This window comes from Labrus mixtus, chromosome 3 (assembly GCF_963584025.1).
Source record: "Labrus mixtus chromosome 3, fLabMix1.1, whole genome shotgun sequence".
Classification (NCBI taxonomy): domain Eukaryota; kingdom Metazoa; phylum Chordata; class Actinopteri; order Labriformes; family Labridae; genus Labrus; species Labrus mixtus.
The window spans coordinates 15,726,342-15,747,521 of record NC_083614.1 but is presented as its reverse complement, the minus strand read 5'-3'; the positions used below and the strand labels follow the sequence as shown (position 1 = coordinate 15,747,521).

Genomic DNA, 21,180 nt, shown 5'->3' with positions numbered 1-21,180 from the left:
TTGATTTCACCTTACATCTTTTAGAGTACTGCAGAGGCCAGCCAGAGAAAGTGTTGGCCATGTGACAGGACTGATACCAAACCTTACAGGGTTAATCAGGAAAAGCACACCTACTAGATTTAACATTTATATTTCCCAACCTTCAGACAAATGTATACATTTACCTCCCAAAACACAGATCTTTCATGTCAGAGTAAGTAAGACCAGGGATGTAATGTAACAAAGCAATAGTACTTTGTTAAGATTACTTCTTCTGGGAGTGTCTATACCTTTACTTGAGGTTTTACATTTCTGTCCACTTCTATTTTAAATGAATGGAACCTGAGAGGTTAAAAACTGAGGCTGGCAGAAATGCAACATAGTGGATTCCAACTGAAAAAAAAAAAAACCTTGAAAAGCGAGGTAAACCAAATCTGCCAAAAGAGATTTCAAAGTTCTGGTTTTCCCTCTTAAGCCCACAAAAGAGTGACTACAGTGAGTAGACTTTACAGTGATACTGAATGCCTGATGGATTCAGAGACAGTAATATGGTCTTGTGTGAAATGTAAAACATTCTCAAAATTCCGACCACTTTCATGAACATCATATGCTTGTTCGTTTACTTTCAATAATTAAGGACAACTAGTATAAGATTGTTTCTTGATACTTAAGAACAACAAATATCAAATAACTAAAAACTTTCAGAAAAGTAATATTAGAATAGCTGACCTTCAATTTTCATATTCTTCTTACTTAAAAATGGCTGGGGGCGCTGGTGGTGCAGTGGAGGATCAAGTCCTACAAGCGGGCGGCCCGGGTTCGAGTCTGACCTGTGGCTCCTTTCCTGCATTTAATTCCTCACTCTCTCTCTCTCCCTGATTTCCAACTCTATCCACTGTCCCATCTCCCAAATAAAGGCACAAAATTCCCAAATATAAAACCTTTAAAAAAAAATGGCTGTAGTTGCTTCATCCAACCAGTAAGATTTGTCTGAGTAAGACAAATCTCCCCAGCATATTATATCCATGTTACAGATCCATGGAGGACTCACCCGTCTCTCGTGCCGTCCATGGCAGCCAGTGGGGAGAGGTGATGAGGGCTGTTAAGGTCGCGGTCCAGTCTGTGTTGTCGGGAGGGCAGTTCAGTGACGGAGGCAGAGGTGGGGTTAGTGGTGGGGGTGAGGAGGTCCACTGAAGCACTGTGATGGGGGGTGCCGGAGCCAGTGTACAGGCCTGAAAGACAAACAAAGCTAATTCAGTAAAGGTGCCAAACAAACCCGAGAGCCATGCACTCCGAGTTTCCTTTAAGCAAATTAAAAGCTATTTCATGGTTACAGAGTTTTGTTTTGACAACCTTCATCCAATCAGATCGCTTTGTGAAATAAAATGTTCTGTGTTTGTTCTGTTTGTAATTTAGGGTACATTGTTTTAGCTGCCATGGGGATTGGCCTTGCTTGTCCTTTCGGCTGTTTGTTCTTATTACGCAACAATAAACCAAAATGTTTCATGTGTTTATACAGTGACAGTAGGCTATTCAAATGGAGAATACAGTGGTGGGATGTCCTCTGATGTATATGTGAATGTGTGTATGTGTATTTGTGTGTGGATCTGTGTATTCTGACACTCATGATATGGTTATGTGAGTACATTCTGGCATATATTTGATTTTTCTTGCATGTGCATGTATGCATGCATGTTTGTGTTGCTGCAATAAACTTTATGTGCACGGCTGGAGATATATAAAAAACATTATGAAGGATTGCCTGACTCTGTTTTAAAAGGTCCAATACGTCTTTTTCTGTTCAGTCATTAAGTACTTATAAATCATATTGATTAACATTTTGTTGACACAGTGGCCAACTTCTTTCTGCTGTTATAAGCTGCATTTACACACTGATCCATTGTTCTTATTCAGAAAGCAGCTAACAAGGGTCTCTACCACTGTCTAACTATATCAGCCAAGATACAGAATGTTTTTATGTTGTTTTTAAAGTGAAAGTACCCATAAACTCCCAGACCCAAGGCCCAATTGAATTTTTAAAGTCTTAAAATTTCTTCTTACATCTAACAGATAGCCCAAAATCATCTGGATAATTCAAAGGTATTTCTTCTAAGTCAAATAAATGTTACAAAACTAGAGTTATTTTAGAAAGCTTGGACCTGCTATGGTTTCATCAATATTTGCTTGAGTGAATTTTCCTTCAAATCTGCATTAATTTGCCAAAATATATTTCCAGTCTGCAGTAATCTGACCTTTCCATCGGATTACTTGACATTTTGACAGGTTTCCATTAGTTAGATCTAAAAATGTTTCTCCCTAAAGTGCGACTTGAGACAAATCGAGCTGAGATCTAAATGTGCACTTAAGAACTACACACAAAGTACATCCAAGTGTTGATAACAGAGGTTAACCTTGATATCCACTTGTTCTCCCAACACAATAACATCTGCTCTCCCCATCTCTTCCTCCCTTTTACCCTTTGATTACTTTTCCAGCATCTGCGAGGAAAGAGTCGCGCTCACTGTCTGGGGCAGTTATCAAGCAACGAGAGGAGAGAACAGGACGAGCTGAAAGGAGGAGAAAAAGATCAGCGCTCCTGGTTTTGCAGTTTTCCCAGCCCAGCTGTTCTCAAGTGGAAGCATGCCAAGGTCTGATCTGACAGCACTCTGAAATGGCTACAAGCCTGATTCATTACCCCCAAATCATCAGTCACAGACCTTAAATGTTTTCCCCTTTAGCCCCAACATCTGCTACCAGACCGGCAAAAACAGTCGACAAATAATGGCTTTGATTGCCTCAATTTTATCTCTGGTTCCCCTTGTGGAGGGAGAGAGAGGGGATCTGATGGAGGGTTTGGTTCTGAAAGAGTTGAGAATGGTCTTTTAAAGGCTTCTACTTGGGTTAAGGTAATTAGCTGTGTTACAGTCAGATCGAGAAGTAGATCAGCCTCTCAGCAGCATGTAAACCTCTGCACTAAAGTTATGATGAGACCTTCCTCTGGTTAATCAGAGAACAGTGTAATTATGCTCTATAAAACAGAGAGGGGCTTCTCGTAAGTCACCCTTCAGTCTTGTGAATAAGAGCAGACTTATAACTGACGAACAGGAAAAGTCAGGCTCTAACTGGAAGCATGACTCATTTTCTGCTCCACAAGTGTTAATGATGGGATGGCTGCACACTTTGCCCCACCTCTTCCATGCATCCTATTGGCACTGGAACAAAGTGAAGCTTATGTAAATTGGGATCCTCAGCGCCAACCTGCAACATCTTTGCTGGCCTCGAATAACTCTGTATCCCAAAAGCTTTGGCACTGATTCAAGAGCAAGCTCCTTTGGGCTTTGAAACATTTCAAACAAGAGAGCAAGCAACTTCCTCTCACAAACAAAGGGAGGCTGAGGAGAAAAAAGCCAAAACTCAGAGGCCGGCTTTGACATTCAAACACAAGTTGAGCATTTACAGTCGTCAAATGTGTGCTGGAGTTCCAGCAACAATAACAGAGAGCAACGGGGCGCCTGGACGGGGTAGATGCAGAAAACAGGGACAGATGTGTTCATAAACGGAGGGCGCTGCGGGGCCTCTCTTTTGTCTTTAAGATTGTTAGAATCCATTTATCTCTCTCTTGCTACCAATCCAAAGTACTGTTGACATTTGGTTATGGTCAAATTCATCAATTAGATGTTTTCAAGGCCATATGTGATGAATGAAAAGTTTGGAGCTGTTTGTCATGGTAATGGCTTTTGCAGTTTCTGCATGACAAGATGACGGGTTAACATGAAATGCCAACTACTTAAACAAACTTTGGAATTTAAATCATTAGGTCCAGCAGCTAAAGTGTTGATTTAAAATGTGTAGAAGCATTTACAGAGAAATTATAGCTGTGTAGTTTGTTTATGTTTGACCAAAGGCACCATACTGTAAGTATGACTTTTACTGCCTGGAAGCACAAACTTACCACAATACATCTACAGGAATGTTGACATTACTGTTGATTACCACCTCTGACTCTGTTATTGCTTTGCCAGGTGTTGGGATTTCTGGTGGTCAGACCTCACTTGTTGGCCTGATCGTAGGTTTTGGAATAAATACTCCCTGGTCATCCATATTTTGAGACATGGCCAGTATCACAGACTTTGCAATTGCTAAACCACAGAGAAGGTCCTACCCATGTCGTAATTCAAGTAAAAATCAAACAATAAAGGGGTTTTACTATTTATATATTCTATATTCCTTTTATGTTAATTTTAAGATTTTAATTCAATTATATTTAAAGATAGTGTGTTGAATTTAAAGCTCCTACGTGTGATTTTTAGATGGTTATGAAACAGACTGAAATTCATACTGATTGGCTACAAAAGCAAATGTGACTATTAACAGATTGATGCTTTCTAAATAGTTTTTTTAATGCCTGAAACCACTGCCATGAGGTAGTTGGCAGATTAAGTGTTTTTGCATGCTGCAAAAAAGCCTTTCTTTCAGATTTTCCTTTTTAAAGATGGTCAAGTTTAGACAGCAGGACAAGATGTTCGTTAAAAAACATCTTACATACCTACATATGTACAAGTCACAAGGGATGAGAGCCACCAAATTGTCCAGAAGGGGGCACCTAAATCAACTCAAACTGAATGTACCTCACATGAACTGAAAGATGCAATAATGATTTAAGACATGGGCAGCTGTCTTTCAAGCTGAAGCTTAGCGGTTCGATCCCCGCTGCTGTAGTCCGTACAGTATTTCTAATTCCTCCCAAATGGCCAAATGTAGATGCGTATTGAGATTTGTACGAAATACTTATAGGCACCTTTCGTAGCAGCCTTTGCCCCCAGTGGCAGAGCAAGACTTTTTAGACTGGGGTGACCGAACTAGGCCACTGACCTCTGCAGGGGTGGCTGGAAGTGTTAAAGACTGTGTGCACTGTCAAATGATAATTGGAGATTGAAATGGTAAAAATATGCTATTCATATATACTTTCAATACTTCATTACATTTGAGTATTAAATACCGTAAAATCCGGTGTATAAGACGCACTTTTAATACCTATTTTTTCGTCTTAAAAGTTGGCTGCGTCTTATACACCGGTGCGACCAATATACCAGTATGAAATACTGAAACACGTGCCGTCATTACCGTGGGAGCAGTAGCCACTAACTGCGACCTGATGCGATTAAAAACCATCCCCGTTCCCAGTGTATTGAAAGCTGAGTGCACGCTGTGCTGGGAAAGACGGCGACACAGACCAGTCTGGCTGTGCGACTCTTTCCACATCTTTTCTCCCTCACGAGGTCATAATCATGCATTTACAGAAAACAGTGGTATATTGTTCCATAGATAAACCTTGTAGAGTGCTCTTTTGATTGAAAGAGTCCCATATTAAACTTAAAGAGTGACCAGCGTCTAAATCTTTAAGTACTGAATAAGAAGATGTATGTTCAAAGTCACAATTTAAAGTACTCCCAAAATGCAACAGGCTGCATTGAAATGAAAAGACTTTGAGCATTCTGTTGTAACAATGGTTGTAACACAGTTTAAAAAGTTGATTTAAAAACTAGTCCCGCCTCTGACGATACAAATAACCAATCATTGTTCAGAATTTTGAGGTGACAACTGGGGTGGCTAATCAGATGTCTAGGGTGGCCCTGGATCCCCCTGCCCATCCCTTAGCTCCGCCCCTGCCTAGTGTAAAAGCACTTTGAGTGGTCAGAAAATGTCTCTATGAGTACAATTAATGTACTTTACAGATGTTGAAAGAGTGTAAGAAGAGCCAACATCTTTTTTTAGAAATGTAAGGAAATATCAGTGTGTTGTGTAATGGAATGTAAAGAGCTACAGAGTATACTAGCATATAGTGTCCCTCTGAGTTATCTGCTATTTCATCCTTTGTAAGGAGGAGAGGTTAACATTATCAAGGTGTTGGATGACAGAGCAGCATCCCATGTGTACCTGTGAAGATGTCCTGGCCGAGTCCAGGAGAACGACCATCTTTGCCGTTGTAGAGGTGCTGAGAGGAGTTAGAGCTCTGGAGGTGCTGCATGGACAGACATTCACTCAGAACATCCTGCTCCAGGTGAGGACAGGGTCGAAGCTGTCGATCACAAGGGGAGACAAAAAAAACAACAGAAAATGATTACAAGGAACCATGTTGAGTCATTTTAAGAGAAATACATCTGGTTTGATTACTCAATCCTAAGAACACAGCACGGCTTCAGTTTTGTCTATTTGTATGTCCGACCCAATGTGGGGTGTGTTTTCTCTTTTGCAATCATGTGATTGTAATGTTAATTTGAAGCAGTAACTCGGAGGACAAGAATATACTCTCAGTCAGGGGGAACCAAAGGGAAGATCATACGCTCCTTTTTGAGTCATGTGTTGGCCTCGGACCTTGTGGGTAAGGGATCACTGTACCAACTCAGAGCCAACTCAAGATTGCTTCTGTTTCTCTCTCTGCCAACAGTAAAGGGGGCAATTGAAGACACATTTCAGCTGGAGAGTCTGTCACACGACAGGCAGAGTAGAACCTAAGCTTAGGAAACCTGTTCTACTTGGAGAAACTGGACATCAGCTTTATGGATCTGTTGTGTACATTAGTGGGTTTGTTAAAACACCACGTTGTTGATGAACACACAAGCACTGCACTAATATTTCTTTACTTCCTTTATTCAGGAGATGTACCTTTAGGCTGTAAATTCAAAACAGGGGCAGGGACAGAACACTTGATTATGGCTTGAGATTTGACTCAATTATCATTTAAGATATTTAAGGACAAACAAGGACTTGTTTTGTATTTACTATTTATTCAGAAAGACCTGAGATAGTTCATTGTTTTGAGCCACTGAACTTCATTATTTTTCCACATGAAATAGGATAATAAATATCTAATCACCTTGCTTAAGGCTACTGTGGGGAGTTATGAACAAACTGGAATTAATACAGAGACCTCAATGAGTTTTACATCAGAAAACACTACTTATACATTTACGGGACAAGAGAAAAGAGGTACTGCTAAAATGAGAATTCCTCATAGTAGCTCTTACCAATTTTGTCATTTTAAATTTGCATCATTTAGATCATTAGCGTTAGATCAGATATTCACTTGTAACACTTAGCTTTGTGAAGCCGGTAAACCTGGCAGTAACTAGGTGTACATTTTCTGAAACTTATTAGAGGAATGCTTGTTAGTACTGGTATTATGTTTTTGATACACCGATGCAATAATCTGCACTTCATAAACAAACATGATGCGAGGCTAAGTTTCAACAAAAGAACAGCTGGTATATGACTGCCAATCATTTGAATTCATGAATGTGGGTTCATTTCATCAGATAATAAACATGTAAATTGTTCCAGAACATATAACATGTATACCAATACAGCTACATAGATATTTGCCCTGTTGCCTCATTGTATATTCTGTCTGTACATACAGTATAGAGCCTTGAAAACCAGGGTTTAAGTCCTTGTTGTTTCACACATAAAGTTGATTCTGATAACTTTATGATTTTCTTTTCTTTACTTTATGATGCCGACCTGGCAATGTAGCTGAGAGTCATTAAGATCAGTACAACCCAAAGTATATATTGCTCGAGTTACAGAGGAGACAGTTGATGTTGTTCACTCAGACTTATTAGTGTAACCATCGGTCTCCCTGAATCTGACTGTCCATCAACAAATGCAACCCTTTGTCACTGAATGAAATGTTCCACATTTAGATTTTCTGGTTGGACTGCAGATGGGAACTATCTTCAACATTATCACTAAAACTACTCTACCATCACATTATTGCAACAGAGTCTATTCACCTCAGTGAGCTGGTGTGCAGAAATCCACTTTATCTGTGCGTGCGTGACTACAACCCTTTCAGAACTTCTGCCATCCTGCCAGCGAAAATCCCACAGGACTGAACAACTCAGGGTGCCATATTCCAAAGTTTTACAGCTGGCATCACGTACATAATGATTTCACTCTGAGATATTGTATGTCAGTAAATGTGTATAGGCATGTCCTCCTGGGGATCCTTATGAGTGCCCTGCAAAACATTCATCACATGTAATTGGGGCTCTGTTTTCCCCACAGCGACACTCCTAACAGTTTCTCTCCAGGTCCGCTCCAAGAGTGGAGTCAGAGCGCTTGTTTGACATTTGTCCATAACATCTGGCCACTGGAGGATTCTGCAGTACAGCTTATTAACAATGCTACAAGCTCACATGTGTTTCCCTTTACAACGCTAAGCAAAGGAACACATCATCCAGCCTGCCACTATCCAGCTCCTTCCACAACAATGAGCCCTTTCTCTGTTATTTACCCACTTCCAGTCAGGGAAAGAACCAGCGTTCTGACCATGAACATGATGAAATGTGGTCAAACCTGATCTATTGTTTGGAAACGACATCCCTGTCCCCAACCCCCCAACCTCCAAACCCCTCAGTGAAGTCAACCAGTTGAATGTGTGGATAATGCACATCAGAACAAGAGAGATTACATGAAGCTGTGTGTTTGGGAAACCTTTAGCCCATGTGTATTAACTGTATTAAAGTCATGCTGGAGGTCTTCTGAAAGAAGAAGGTGCACAGGAGCTCTTGAGGAGGGAGAGCAGTAGTGCACTTTACATAATACACCTGAAAAAACCTAAAACAGGGTTGTATGCCAGATAATGTAAAACAGGCCAGATAATATTCTTTATTCAATTAATTAAATTAATGCATTGTGTGGTAACTCCAAATTAGAGACTTAACATCTATCTTTCAGTTCTTCATAATTTGACACCAACAGTACTTATAAACTACAATTGTGAAGAGCACAGCGTTACACCTTTAAGCTTTGTGTCGCGTTGAGTCCGCGTGCTGTCTTACCTTTCTACGCACCTGTTGCTCTTTGGCCGAGTGGATCTTGACATGTTTGCGTAGGGAGCTGGGATCTGTGTAGCGCTTAGTGCAGCCGGGGATCTGACATGCGTACGGTTTCTACAGAAAGATAGAAAAATATTTCATTTAAGATTTAAAAGTGTGAAATACATTTAACGTCACTTTATTGTAAGGACAGAGATACAAGTATTCTGGGTGTGAGTAAGCAAAGTGAATACACAGTTAAGTTTGAAATCAGTCAAAGTGAAGGCAAAGGTAAAGTCATACCTTTCAGCTGACAATGACAGAGTTTGAAGTAAGCAGAAGAGGAAGGAAAAAAGCATGAAAAAGAAAAAAAGAAAAGATTAATTATAAATATTCAAACACAAATTGCCCTCCTGTAATATTCATTTATTGATTCGGGACTCTAAAACTGCTCTAGGTTTTATTTTGTTTGCTCTGCTGACCTTTTGAAATAAAGCTGATGTTAAAGTGATATAGGACTGCCATAGGGAATTTTTTGGACTAACAAATTTGTATGTTTAATTAATGTTGTATATTGTAACTTTTTACAGAATGTTAATATGTAATGTGATAAAGACTCTTGTTGTAAAGAGAGAGATGTAGGCAGATCGGAGTAACAAACATGACATCTATAAAATGACGGCTCTCTCATGAAGTTTCCTCACTTCACATTCTTCTCTTGCACCAAACAAATATAGCATGCAGCTAGCTGATAGAGGGATTTTTTTCCCCCTCACGGCAAATTTTTCTTTCATCCTCAGGAATATAGAATGGCCATTAAAGTGTAAGTGGATCCACATCTTTATTAGCTCTGTCTCCATACCTCGACCTTCTCTGTCAATAAGCCATTGTTATTGCAAGGCGCTTACGGTGCCACTCATCCCTGCTGTGTTTGTTTTGCCAAGCAATGCCCCCAATACAACCTTGAGTAAAGAAATCAAGCACAACTTCTGTGAAGAATAAATATCATTAAAGCTTGAAAATGATTTCCCCCCCTAAAGTGTTTTTGGCAAGGCAGGAGACTGGGCAGCTACGGTGACTGCATTCACAGGGTGTTAATGTGAAGCCGTAAGCATTGAGGTCCCAGATTAGCTGTATCGTTTGTCCTTCTGTGGAAAGAGCGCGTGGTGGAAGAAAATCCTTAAACGATGCAAAAACACATCTGCATTCAGAACTCTACTTATGTGAAAGTTCTGAATGATTTACTATTACGTGCACAAAAAGCAGCGGTGGCGGGCCAATACAGAAACACAGGGGGAAAATATCCTGGAAATACAAATATTATAAAAATACTGGTTAAAGAAATATATATCTCAATTAAAGTTTTGCAATAATGTTGAATTTGAGCCTTTAATGATTCATATTACTATCAGCCAGAAAGTTTTTTTAATTTAATGTGTTAATTTGGTGGCTTTTTCATTACTTTCCCATATAGCCTGAATCTGCTCTGGAGAGTCGAGCTTTTTTTTTTTTTCTAAAGTTAATTGTCCAATCATCTTCTGAAAATAGTGAGTTAAAGAGTTGCTTCATTCTTTTTTCTGTCACAGGATTGTTAGACGGGACCTAACTGAGGCCATGAGGAGGGTAGGTGTTGTATGTTGAAAGCATCCAAAGACTTCAGAGATCGTTTGTGATTTATTTTTAATAAATGAAATTAAATAATCAGACTCAAACTGAATATGTCTCTAAATCAAGACTTACAATAACTTAATCATGGATATGTATGAAAACAAGCTTCATTAACTGATTACATGCTGTATATTTATTCAAGCTTTGGTGAAAGATTGACTTCTATAGTTTATTTTTCAGTTGGTTGGCTAGAAGCAGGTCCTTTAACATAATTTAAATAGAGTTGTTACAAATAATTGAATATACATAGTTATCATTTCAGAGGTAGGTGTTAAAAAAGGTTTTTGGATTTACATACGAGACGATCTTTTAAAAATAAAAGCGAAATCTTAAGCGTGAGAAAAAAAGGAAAGTACCTCAACTGTTGTAAAATACAACATTTAAGCAAAGCATCTTGTTTACTTGCTGGCTGTGTTGGCGTGTGGATGGTGATAAAGTGAGGTATTGGTGGGGTTACTGAGACATGACGAGAGGCAGCGATGGCTGACTCAACCTTTCCTTCTCCACAGCCAGAGAAACAGGCGAAGCCCTGTGTGAGCTAGCAGCTCCAATCCAAGTCTGTAACTGTGCAAAGCTTAGACTCGACCTAAAGGAAGTGATCATTTAATGATCTGTGGCGTGTGACTGCCAGTGTACAGCGAGTGAGAGTGCCACTCTGCTCAGTGACTGACAGCATGTTAAAGTCTGACACTGTCAAGATGTGGAAACAGGCATTGAGACTTGGACAGCAGTGCAGTTTTTTTAAAATGTTGGTATAAAACTAGAGGAAGGCCACAGTATGACCATTGTTATTTAGTTGCATGGAATTGTTACATTTTGCATTTTATTTAATTTGAATGAGTTTACTAGAAACCTACAATCATTTATAACCCATAATATCATGCCGGTATCGTTCGTGCAACACAGTGACCACCCAGACTGTTTTAACGTTTGGCCTGAGATGAGTTAAACATTAATCCACCCAGGAGAGACATTAGGATGTCATTCAGAGCAGCGACTTCGTTTCTGACCGTGTCCAGGTGAGTGCGCTGATGCTTGGCGCGGTCGCTGGAGTTGCTGAAAGCTTTCTGGCAGCCGGGGTGCTGGCAAAGGTACGGCTTCTCTCCTGTGTGGCTCCTCAGGTGGATCTTCAGGTTCTCCAGACGTGAAAACGCTTTGTTACAGCCCTCGAACTATGGGGGAGGAAAGAAAGACACACACGGGGGACGGAGGACACAGGAATGCACGCGCGCACACACACACACACACACACACACACACACACACACAAGGACAACCATAGTTAGACAGGTATGCACCGGACCACACAAGAAAATAAACAAACACCCACATGCATGCATGTGTGCACATGGAGAAGTACAGCCGCTAACACAAACACACATAGCAAAAAAGATATCAATCAGTATAAATCTGGTACATTTTTTCTACAAAGTGGGGTCTGTATACGTGTATGTCTGTGACTCAGAAAGAAGCTGTCCCACTCATCCCTCAGTCCCTTGATCACTGGGAGAGCTGGAGGAGTTCATTCTACACCACATATTCACCAGCTATGGAAAAGTGAGAGACGCTTCAAACATGGTTGTTCTAATCGTGAGCTTTTTTTTTTTCCATGGCTCTTGAATTACGTGGCCAATTGAAGGACCTTTGTTGAAAAAGCACGTCTACTTGAAAGACAGTGGTTAGCTGACAGTACATCTATCTCAAGGCTGCTGCGGCTGCATCTAAATTGCAGGGGAAAGTGTCACCGTACAGGTAATGGGCTGTAATGCATAGCATGAGATAAGTGCTCTGCTGCGTACTGTATAGTGCATTAGACTGACAAGTGACAGTGACTGTAAACAAGCTCGTATCCGATCCAGCTCGGCCCATTTGATCCAAAGCACTCAGCCAATGAACACCACAGATTTGTTAACAAGTGAATGATTCATGAGGCCTCTCAAGTATCCACTCCTGCTCTGGAGCAGAATATACAGCTGATTGGTTGATGAGGCGGTGCATGTCAAGACCCCCAGCAAGAGCTGCTGTGTAAAGAGTTACAAAGTATATGGGTGTATAGTGGTATGGCAAGCATAGCTAAATGCCACTTACACCTACCTGAGGTTAATCTAGCTCAATATGTTGAGACTTAACTGTCAAGGATTACAATAGGAGCAGCTGAGGAGCTCATGTTAGCAACCTTCCTCTCTGCAGCCCTTTTATATGGCAACACACAAAGACTTCAAATGCACGAAATGCAGATACAGATTATTTCTATTTTGCTTTGTACTTTCAACATTTCCATTTCTGACAAAGTCCACGCTTGTTTTAAATAAATGTAAAGTTAAGAATTGTCTAATATTCTTTTCTTTTATTACCTTAACAATTGTAGAGAAGTTAAATCATTAACTGGATCTTCTGGTAAAGGCTTTAGAGTCTAGGTACCGTGTCCCTCAGAGGTTCTCCATTCTCTGGAGAGGTTCTTACATGGAAAACACCATTAATGATACGTTTTGAACGTATCTTTGGTGTCCCTATGGCAGGGCTCAGACTACAAGAGTTTTCCATTCAATATTGGGTTGCATCATTCATTTTAGAAGAAACCTCATAAATATATTCTTCTCTTATCTCAAACATGAACAAACAAATAAATTCATAATAATGGTGCATCACTCACTACAGGGGAAATAAGAGTATCATGTGTGCCTCGTTAACTTTTCTCACCTCATCTGAATTTGTATGATCTTATGTGATCATTTTACACGAGGAACATTTGATATTAAGGGGACTGCTACTTTTAGTTTGTGAGCCATTCCTCAGGATAAAGATTGGGATAAAGAGAAGTCAGATATTTCTCCTGATTTTCCGATAGTGTGAAACAAGAAACTCCTGTAGACATTTAGCGGCCTGAGTTACAACATTAAAAAAGACGCGAGACAGTAATGCAGAATTGGAAAAAGTGTAATGATTGCATAGATCAGTTCATGTTTTTTAATGTGTATATGTACAATTTTCTTAAAGATATGCATAGGACGACAACCGCAGGATTCAAGACATGTAACTGAGATTAGAACAGTATTTAATGAACTCTAGACAAAGAGGTGTATTTATTTGATGTCACAAGCCTTAAAAATGAGGTTTAGGGAGGCCCTCATTCTGGAAACAACAACAACAAAAACAACATTATGCAACACATCTGAGTTTAGACCCTGAAGTGATCACTTAAAATATCACAAAAGGTATTTTGAAATACTGGCTTATCCAGCCTTGATCTTACCTACGACTAATTTCTTGCAAAGGCCCAAGCTGACCTCATGGACAAACTGTTGCAGCAGTCTCTACTGTCCATTGTATGCTGACCTTTAGTGAAGCCTGCTGACAACAGGTCGGATTACGGCTAAGAAGAGAGGGACATCATTCTTCTAATGGGCCTTCAGCTTCATTGAGGCTCACTACTCATCCTCCTCCTCTCCTTCATTCACTCAAACAGCCACAGTCTCTTCTATTCACTGAGGTTCCATTTAATATAGACGAAACCTAAGCCAGCCATGGTAGAGCCGTGTTGGGTGACCAGGGTGATCTGTGGGTGGGTGTTTGTGTCTGTTTGGTTCAGTATGAGTCTTGATCTGCCCAAATATAGATTCACATCCCTCAGCTCCAATGTAGGTAAAACAAAATCAGGAGGAAACTAACAATTTCAATGAGTTGGTGAAGTTGATTTTTGCTAAATATAGAACTGGATGGACATATGAGTACTTAGACTTATAATGATGGTTCAACAATACCTCAAAGAGATAAGATAGCTTAAAATGTTACCCTTCAAACAGAATAGGTCATGGTATCATCAATCCATATTTCCTGAGTCAATAAGACAGAGATGCTCACAAGGACAATGAACTAAATGAATACTGTTTAAATCCAGAACTATTGGGTTTCATCATAAGATGTAAGATTAAATAAAACTGAACAAGACCAAGAACATTTCTACTTCTACTCTTTAGGTTTGGCAGTTTTTTACACTCAGTGGTACAAAGACATTTTGAATGTGTAATCAATTAAACAGAGGTAATACTAAGATATCTCTGGACTATTGTATAGCGTAGTGTAAGTGAAACTGAGATGTAATCAGGAGAAGGGCATGTCATCAACACTGACTTTTTGACTAGACATGAAAAGGAATATGAATTTGATTCCTCAACACACACACATAATCTGTCTAGACTTCAGCATTCAACCATGGAAAACGTCTCAGAGAGTTTGCATTTTACAGTGTTGTACAGCGGAAACATATTATTCTAAAGTGATGCCAATCAAATGTTACGGATGGAAAGGAGAGCCACAGCGAGGGTGGGAAAGTTTAATAAAAATCTCAGTGCAGAGGAAACATCCACACTGTCGTACCAGCCATGACAGACACGGCCCATGCTGGCTGCTGAAATACGGCGCCAGGCGTTTTGAGTTTGGAAAACAAACATGGCTATTATTGATGTGCCAAATGTGTGTATTTATGTATTGGAGAATAATCACTCTTTCATTGCTTTCTTTTCTGCTATACAAATTTGAAGCTAAATTATAGTTACGGGTCCGTGGAGGAAACCGTGTTAATCGTGTAGAGCATATTATTACTCTGACGGCTGAGAGGGAGGCTTTCCTGCCTGCTGGAAAACCAATAGGCACTGCTACCTCAAGGCATGGACATTACCCAGAACCTTGTATGAAAAATTTCATGCCACAGTGAGATGTTTAAACATCGCCAATAATGGAAAAATGGGTTAAAATGACTTTTTTGTGTGATTTTATGGGCTGTCAAAAGCCTTCTATTGATAGGATGTTGAGGAGATGCATTGTTGTGCGGTTAAATTCTAGCTCTGTGGTCTTTTTTTGGTAAAAAGGAAAAAGGGGTGACGGCGCAGACACATATGAAGTTGTTGGTGATCCAACTAGATTCCCGAAAATAAGTGGAAAAAGGATAACGGAAAAAAAACAAAAATAACTCAAAAAAGCAATGTGAGTAGGTTTCCTGTGTGCTCCATGAGAAGCTGCCTTAAATATTAACAGTTTACAAAGTAATGCACATGCATGCTACATTGAAGCGGTGTAAACAGAGTTGAGGTGGCTGAGGTTGGTGACACAGGATTGATTTACCTTTGATATATCTATGAAAACAGTTTAGACAGCGCTAATCACATTAATTGCTTTAAACATGTTTAGTTTTCCTTCGTCTAAGGTAAACCAGCAGATCACCACAAGAGGTGGAGTGACACTTGCAATGTGGAGTGGATTTGAGTTCCTTTTGACACCGTCTCACTCTTGGAGTTGGAGTGGGGGGGCTTCAGTAGCTCAGTAAACATATTAGATGACAGCCGGGTTTGGATATGGCTGAACAGGGCTAGAGCGGCTTGAGAGGCTGGAGGGGGCAGCTGATCACAACAGACAGATTATGGGCCCAGCATGCAGGCGAGTGGTGGAGTGAGTCTGAGGCCTTCATGGGAAATGACTCCTGACTGGCAGGGAAAAGGCCAAACAGTGTTGGGGCTAAAAGGCAGCAGTGTATGGCGCTCCTCACATGCAGCGGCTCATTAGCAACCTGCAGGAGTTGAGAAAGATGGAAACAAACCTGCCGTTATAGAGTGTTGTTGGGTGAAAAAATGGCTGCTGACAGGACAGACACCTGATAAAAAGCTTGAAAAAACTGCATAAGAAGAGAAATACAGATTTGAGATCACCTACAGGGGTTTTTAACCACCAAGAATATGATCAAATATCTTCTTTCCTAATGGTTAAGCTTTTCTAGTGCTTCTGCAAAGCTGCAACATCTGGTGTAGATACAATTCTATGCAGAAATGCAAAAAAAACTAAATTACCACAGGTGTCCACTAGAGGCTGGCAAAAAAGAAGAAGAAAAAGAGAATCCCTATTATAGCCCATACCTTTTATAAACAAGCATGTTAACAGCGCGGTAGAATTTTTTTTTTTTTTTTGTCCCTTTAGCTCATGTCTTTTTGGCACAAAGTGTATGAGGGTTGAATGCTTTACAACTCATCTGTTCTTATCATACTGAGGCTAAGAGTTATGAATAATTAAGCATAATAAGGGTCAATGCTGATTTGACTGACAGGTGGGCACGTTGGAGCTGTACGACAGAAGGCTAGGTCTCACTTTAGGGAAACTGTTGATTTTAAACTATTGTGTTTGTTCATGTTTTTGCATCGCTTGGGATATGCTAGCTAGGTGATGAGCTAGATAGGTTTGTTTCATCAACCAGGATATCCATTCATACCTTGACTCCTCCTCTTTTCCTACTTCTTGATAAGCTGGAAGTTAGTTGGAGTAAGTTTTTTTTTTTAAAGTGCAACCACCATTGTTGGGCTTCATAAAGCCTCTTCAGAAACCACTGGGTGATGTCACTGAGACTACATCTATATTTTTTTAAGGTTTATTTTTGGGCTTTTATTGTAGAGACAGGACAGTGGATAGTGTTGGAAATCAGGGAGAGAGTGTGGGTAATGACATGCTGTAAGGGAGCCACTGCTCAGATTCTGCTACAGCCTCTGCCAATGGGACCTGCAAAATAACCACTAGGCAACCACCACCTCTACATCTATGTTTTATACAGTCTATGGGTTCTATCCAAGCAGGGTATTCTCCTTCAGCAATCATTTTCTGGCCGTAGGCAGTAATTGAGGATCAGGCCTCTGACTAATAACAAGGAAATGGGAGTCAAACGTTCGATTGCTTATAAGCATGAAATTCACGATTACTCATGTTCAGAGAGGGCCCCCCATAAGAGGAAAAGGTTCGCAGGGACAAACAGCCTCCACAGGTTTCTCTGCTGTAAGTACTTTTACCAAACACATCCAGGCTTCTGTACAGCCGAGCCTTACAGACGTGATGAAGGGCTAAGAGTTTTGGTGGCAAAAGAAAGCGCTGCCAAATAAAACATGTTACAAAGTGCCAATGCTCACAAGCAGTCTGTATAAGTTTATGAGTATGAAAAAGGGAGTTTGAGGGGAATTATTTGGTTTATCACAAGGTGTCTTTCTCTGCTCTGACCAACGAGGAAAACCACCAACACTTCAGGATCTGTTCGGAGGGGAGGCTGCGGAGCAGAGTGCCCCGGCTGCGGATGGGAGGAACATGTGCATTTAATCTGCCTGCTTCCAAATGCCCTGTGGCAACCACAGCAAAGAGCAGAAAAACGTAAATGGATGAAATTATATCCATATGATTCAACGAGACAGCTAAGGAGAGGCAGGTTTCACATGCACTTGGTCAGGATACAAAATTAAACACAGGTTGGCTAAAACATTCCCATTACATAGTTTACATATATCATTTCCACTGTGAAGCAGGACCCTTTTAGCAGCCAGCCTCATCTTTTACAAATAGGGCTTTAATTAGAATCCAAGAGGGATGTTTAAAAAACAAATCCAGAAATACAGAGTCATAAATTTACACATATTGGCTTTGTTTTTCACTGGATCACCTTTTTATAAACTTCTATTCTTTGCTGAAGTATTAGAAAGCTTTGATTTATGATTGGTGACTTATGAGTACACACAGCAAATGACTAAAAGCGAGGGAGTGTTGTCCAGATGGGAATGAACAAGCGAGCAGAGCAAGAGCTCAGCCGATAAATTGGTGGGAGGAAGTAGTCATGTAAATGACTAAAGAAATTGTTCTTAACAGCCATTTTGCACTCATGCCTGAATAGTTTGGGGGCCAGATTAATAACTATGTGGATGGCACAACAGGAAGCATTCCTATGATGACTTAATGAGGCTGCTCACATAATGAGCCGGTCCAGCTGTTGGGTTCCTCCTGCAGACCGTTTGCTGGAGATTGAGGAGGAAGTGTTGTGATGGATCTGAACCCCTGCTCCTGCAGTGGAGGCCTGGCACAGGGTGAGCCTGGCTGAACAACAAAATAGCGAGGCTTCATGGAAGCACTTAACCTGCTGTGATTCAGAGGCCTTCTTTCAGACGTTGACCAGCTCTGCGGCCCTGCATCAGATTAGAAAGCTAAGATGTGATTTCCTCTTAAACCGGGCAGCCTGGGGTTTACCGGTTCACCAGGTTGAGGGGAAAAGGAAAACAGGGTCACATTCTCAAATAGATGAGGTGGGCTGACAGGGAATAGGATATGTCTTGTATGTTATCATGTAGCGTTAGCAGAGAATAAACCGACTTCCAGCTTGATTCCTCTGTTGCCACAGTATATTAAATTTTCCTTCTGGGCAAGGGCTCAGGGTGTGAAGAAATCATTTTTACATAGACGTATTTTTCAATATAAACATGGTTCAGCTGTACAGCTTTCAAACAGACTCGTATTGTGATCACAACACTGGCGTCATAGATATGTCTGTGCACGCTGTAGGTCGCCTTACATCAATTTCCAGTATGGCTGTATTTAAACTCGACAGAACTAAGGTGGTTTTCTCTATTTGGGCCATTCTTTGCAAGTAAAGTGCCATAGCATATTTTGAGGGTTCTTCAGCTACATTATTACCTTATTACAGATGTAAGCATCGTTTTCACCTACTGTATATTAAGGCTTGACGTAAAGAACCCTGCTGCCATTGCTATACATTACAGTGCAGCCAAGCATAAACAATTGAGGTTTACTCTTTCATTAAAATGATCCTTCTTTATATGCATGAATGTATAATGCAATTTGGAAAACAGGCTTTTTGTTTAGCTTTTTGTTTTTATATTGTGAGAAGTTGTCTTGAACTTAATACATAGACACAACAAAGAAAAAACAAGGTTTCGTTTCTCTTGAACCTTGCCTATGTGGGGAAAAAACATTAAAAACAACTTCATTTTTGCTAGTGTGTTAAAAAAGATTACACAACTTAAAAACATCTCTTTGACTTATTCAAGTCATATTATTTCCTTGAGCCCAGACAATGATAAATTATGACAAATTCACTACCGTTACATTATTATAGGAAGAATAACACATTTTTTACCCTTCTCAACTCAACATTTTGCTGTTGTATGTACTATGTGATTCTGATGATATTGTATTTAAATTAAAGAGAGTTATGGGAATGTTAGGAAGGGGGCTTGAAAACTGCTGTCACGTGTGAGGAAGGCGAGTACTTAAGTCCATCGGGCAAATCTGCGTCACAATTAAAGTGTTTCTCATCTGAAGGGGGCTTATTGTAAATAGCAAGTAATCAACGCTTGAGTTAAGACGGTACTGATTGGTAAATATTTATTGTGCAGTTGAATACTGGATAAATAGACGTTTGGTATGAGAGGAATTTAGGGAGTTCACTTTCGCAAAGAGACAAATGATCCTGTGAGCTCTAATTTAGTGAAAGGCTTCTAAAAGAGCAGTGACAGAGTGACAGAGTGTTTATTCTCACAATCAATCCTAACGGTTTATAATGGCTAATTAGAGTGCAATACAGAGCTCCCAGTGCCACAGCCATTAGTAACCATCAAGCCATTAATTATAAACTCATTCAAGAAATACGAACCCTCCATGAAAAAAGCGGACTGACGGTTACGCAATGAAAATCCTAAACATGATCTGTGTTCCGAGCCGGCGCCGAGACTGATGTTACTGGCAGTGAATGTGGGATCCAGTTTGACAGGCTCATGAGCGTATGCATCCTCTGACACCCCAGCTTCAATCTGTCCAGCACCTTTCACTCACACCTGCCTCCATTCTCACTCTCTCTCTTCTCTGTCTTCTCTCTTTTATACCCTTCTGCCAATGAGCTCCTCTCGCTGCAGCATAACAAAGGACTATAAGAAAGATACCAGTGCTAATGGTGGATGATAGACACCAATTCAGCTCCGACAGTTATGACAAGACGTTATATTTTATGGATCCTGACCTTTTGTTTGATCATAAACGAATATTACAATATCCAATTTGAGGATTGACTGGTGGTTTGAAGTATTTTTATTGGAACATCATTATCATCCATTATTGTTTCCTTCCTCAGACGCTGTACTATTCTGGCCATCAGTTCTCAGTCCCAAGAAAGGAAAAAAATCTGAGCTCTTCTACTTTAACCAACAGCTTTTCTTTTTTTTTTTTTACTTCTATTGTCATTTCCTTGGATAAGAATTGAGTAAACAGAAATAAAATCTGTTACTCGATTGCACAAAATACAAAATGACTTGTGGTTGTATTTCATTTTGGGCCTATAGAGGATGGTGGTAATGGAGAAATTGGCATCTTTCCGCATAAACACAAGTCTGGAAATATGCCCTTGATTCTGACAAAAAGTCCTGAGATTTACTATTCATGCTTTAGAAAGACAAAATATCCACTGTTGAAATACAGCGTCATTCCAGTAGCGGGTTTCAAACAGTATCAAAATGTTGTTTTTCTGGAGAGATTTTTCCTGCAGTCAGAGATTATTTCATGCTCATGTTCTAACGCGACACCATTTTATTTTCATTTCAATGCAATAATTTGTGATTTCAGGTCATAGGGCGGATGTGATTTTTGAATCTTTCCTACTTTCTTTTAATTTGTGCATGACAACTTGATGTTATGAACACTGCGGTCGTAGGCAGAGTGTTCTAGAGACAAGGAAGGCAAAGGAATAAAGACCAACCATTCAATGCCCACATAAGGCAATGGTTGACACAGCTGTCTAAAGGCTCACACATACTGTAGCATACACTGGGCGACTCTATAACTCTGACCTGACAACAAATAAACACTGCAGAAGCACAGCCAGAAGCCAAGCCAAATACCTTTATGCCAGAAG

At 40.2% G+C, this 21,180-nt stretch overlaps 1 protein-coding gene across 2 annotated transcripts in view; it reads right to left on the bottom strand.

Annotated features, from left to right (window-relative positions):
* Positions 1-21,180, bottom strand: part of LOC132960900 (zinc finger protein GLIS1) — a 75,146-nt gene that overhangs the window by 11,852 nt on the left and 42,114 nt on the right. The window contains exons 5-8 of one of the 2 annotated variants that reach the window (XM_061033270.1): positions 11,477-11,638; positions 8,823-8,933; positions 5,917-6,058; positions 1,031-1,211 (exon numbers count right to left, since the gene is read on the bottom strand). In XM_061033270.1, the coding sequence (XP_060889253.1) occupies positions 1,031-1,211; positions 5,917-6,058; positions 8,823-8,933; positions 11,477-11,638 (596 nt within the window). The remainder of the gene's footprint in view (positions 1-1,030; positions 1,212-5,916; positions 6,059-8,822; positions 8,934-11,476; positions 11,639-21,180) is intronic. The other variant, XM_061033271.1, reaches the window with a different exon arrangement.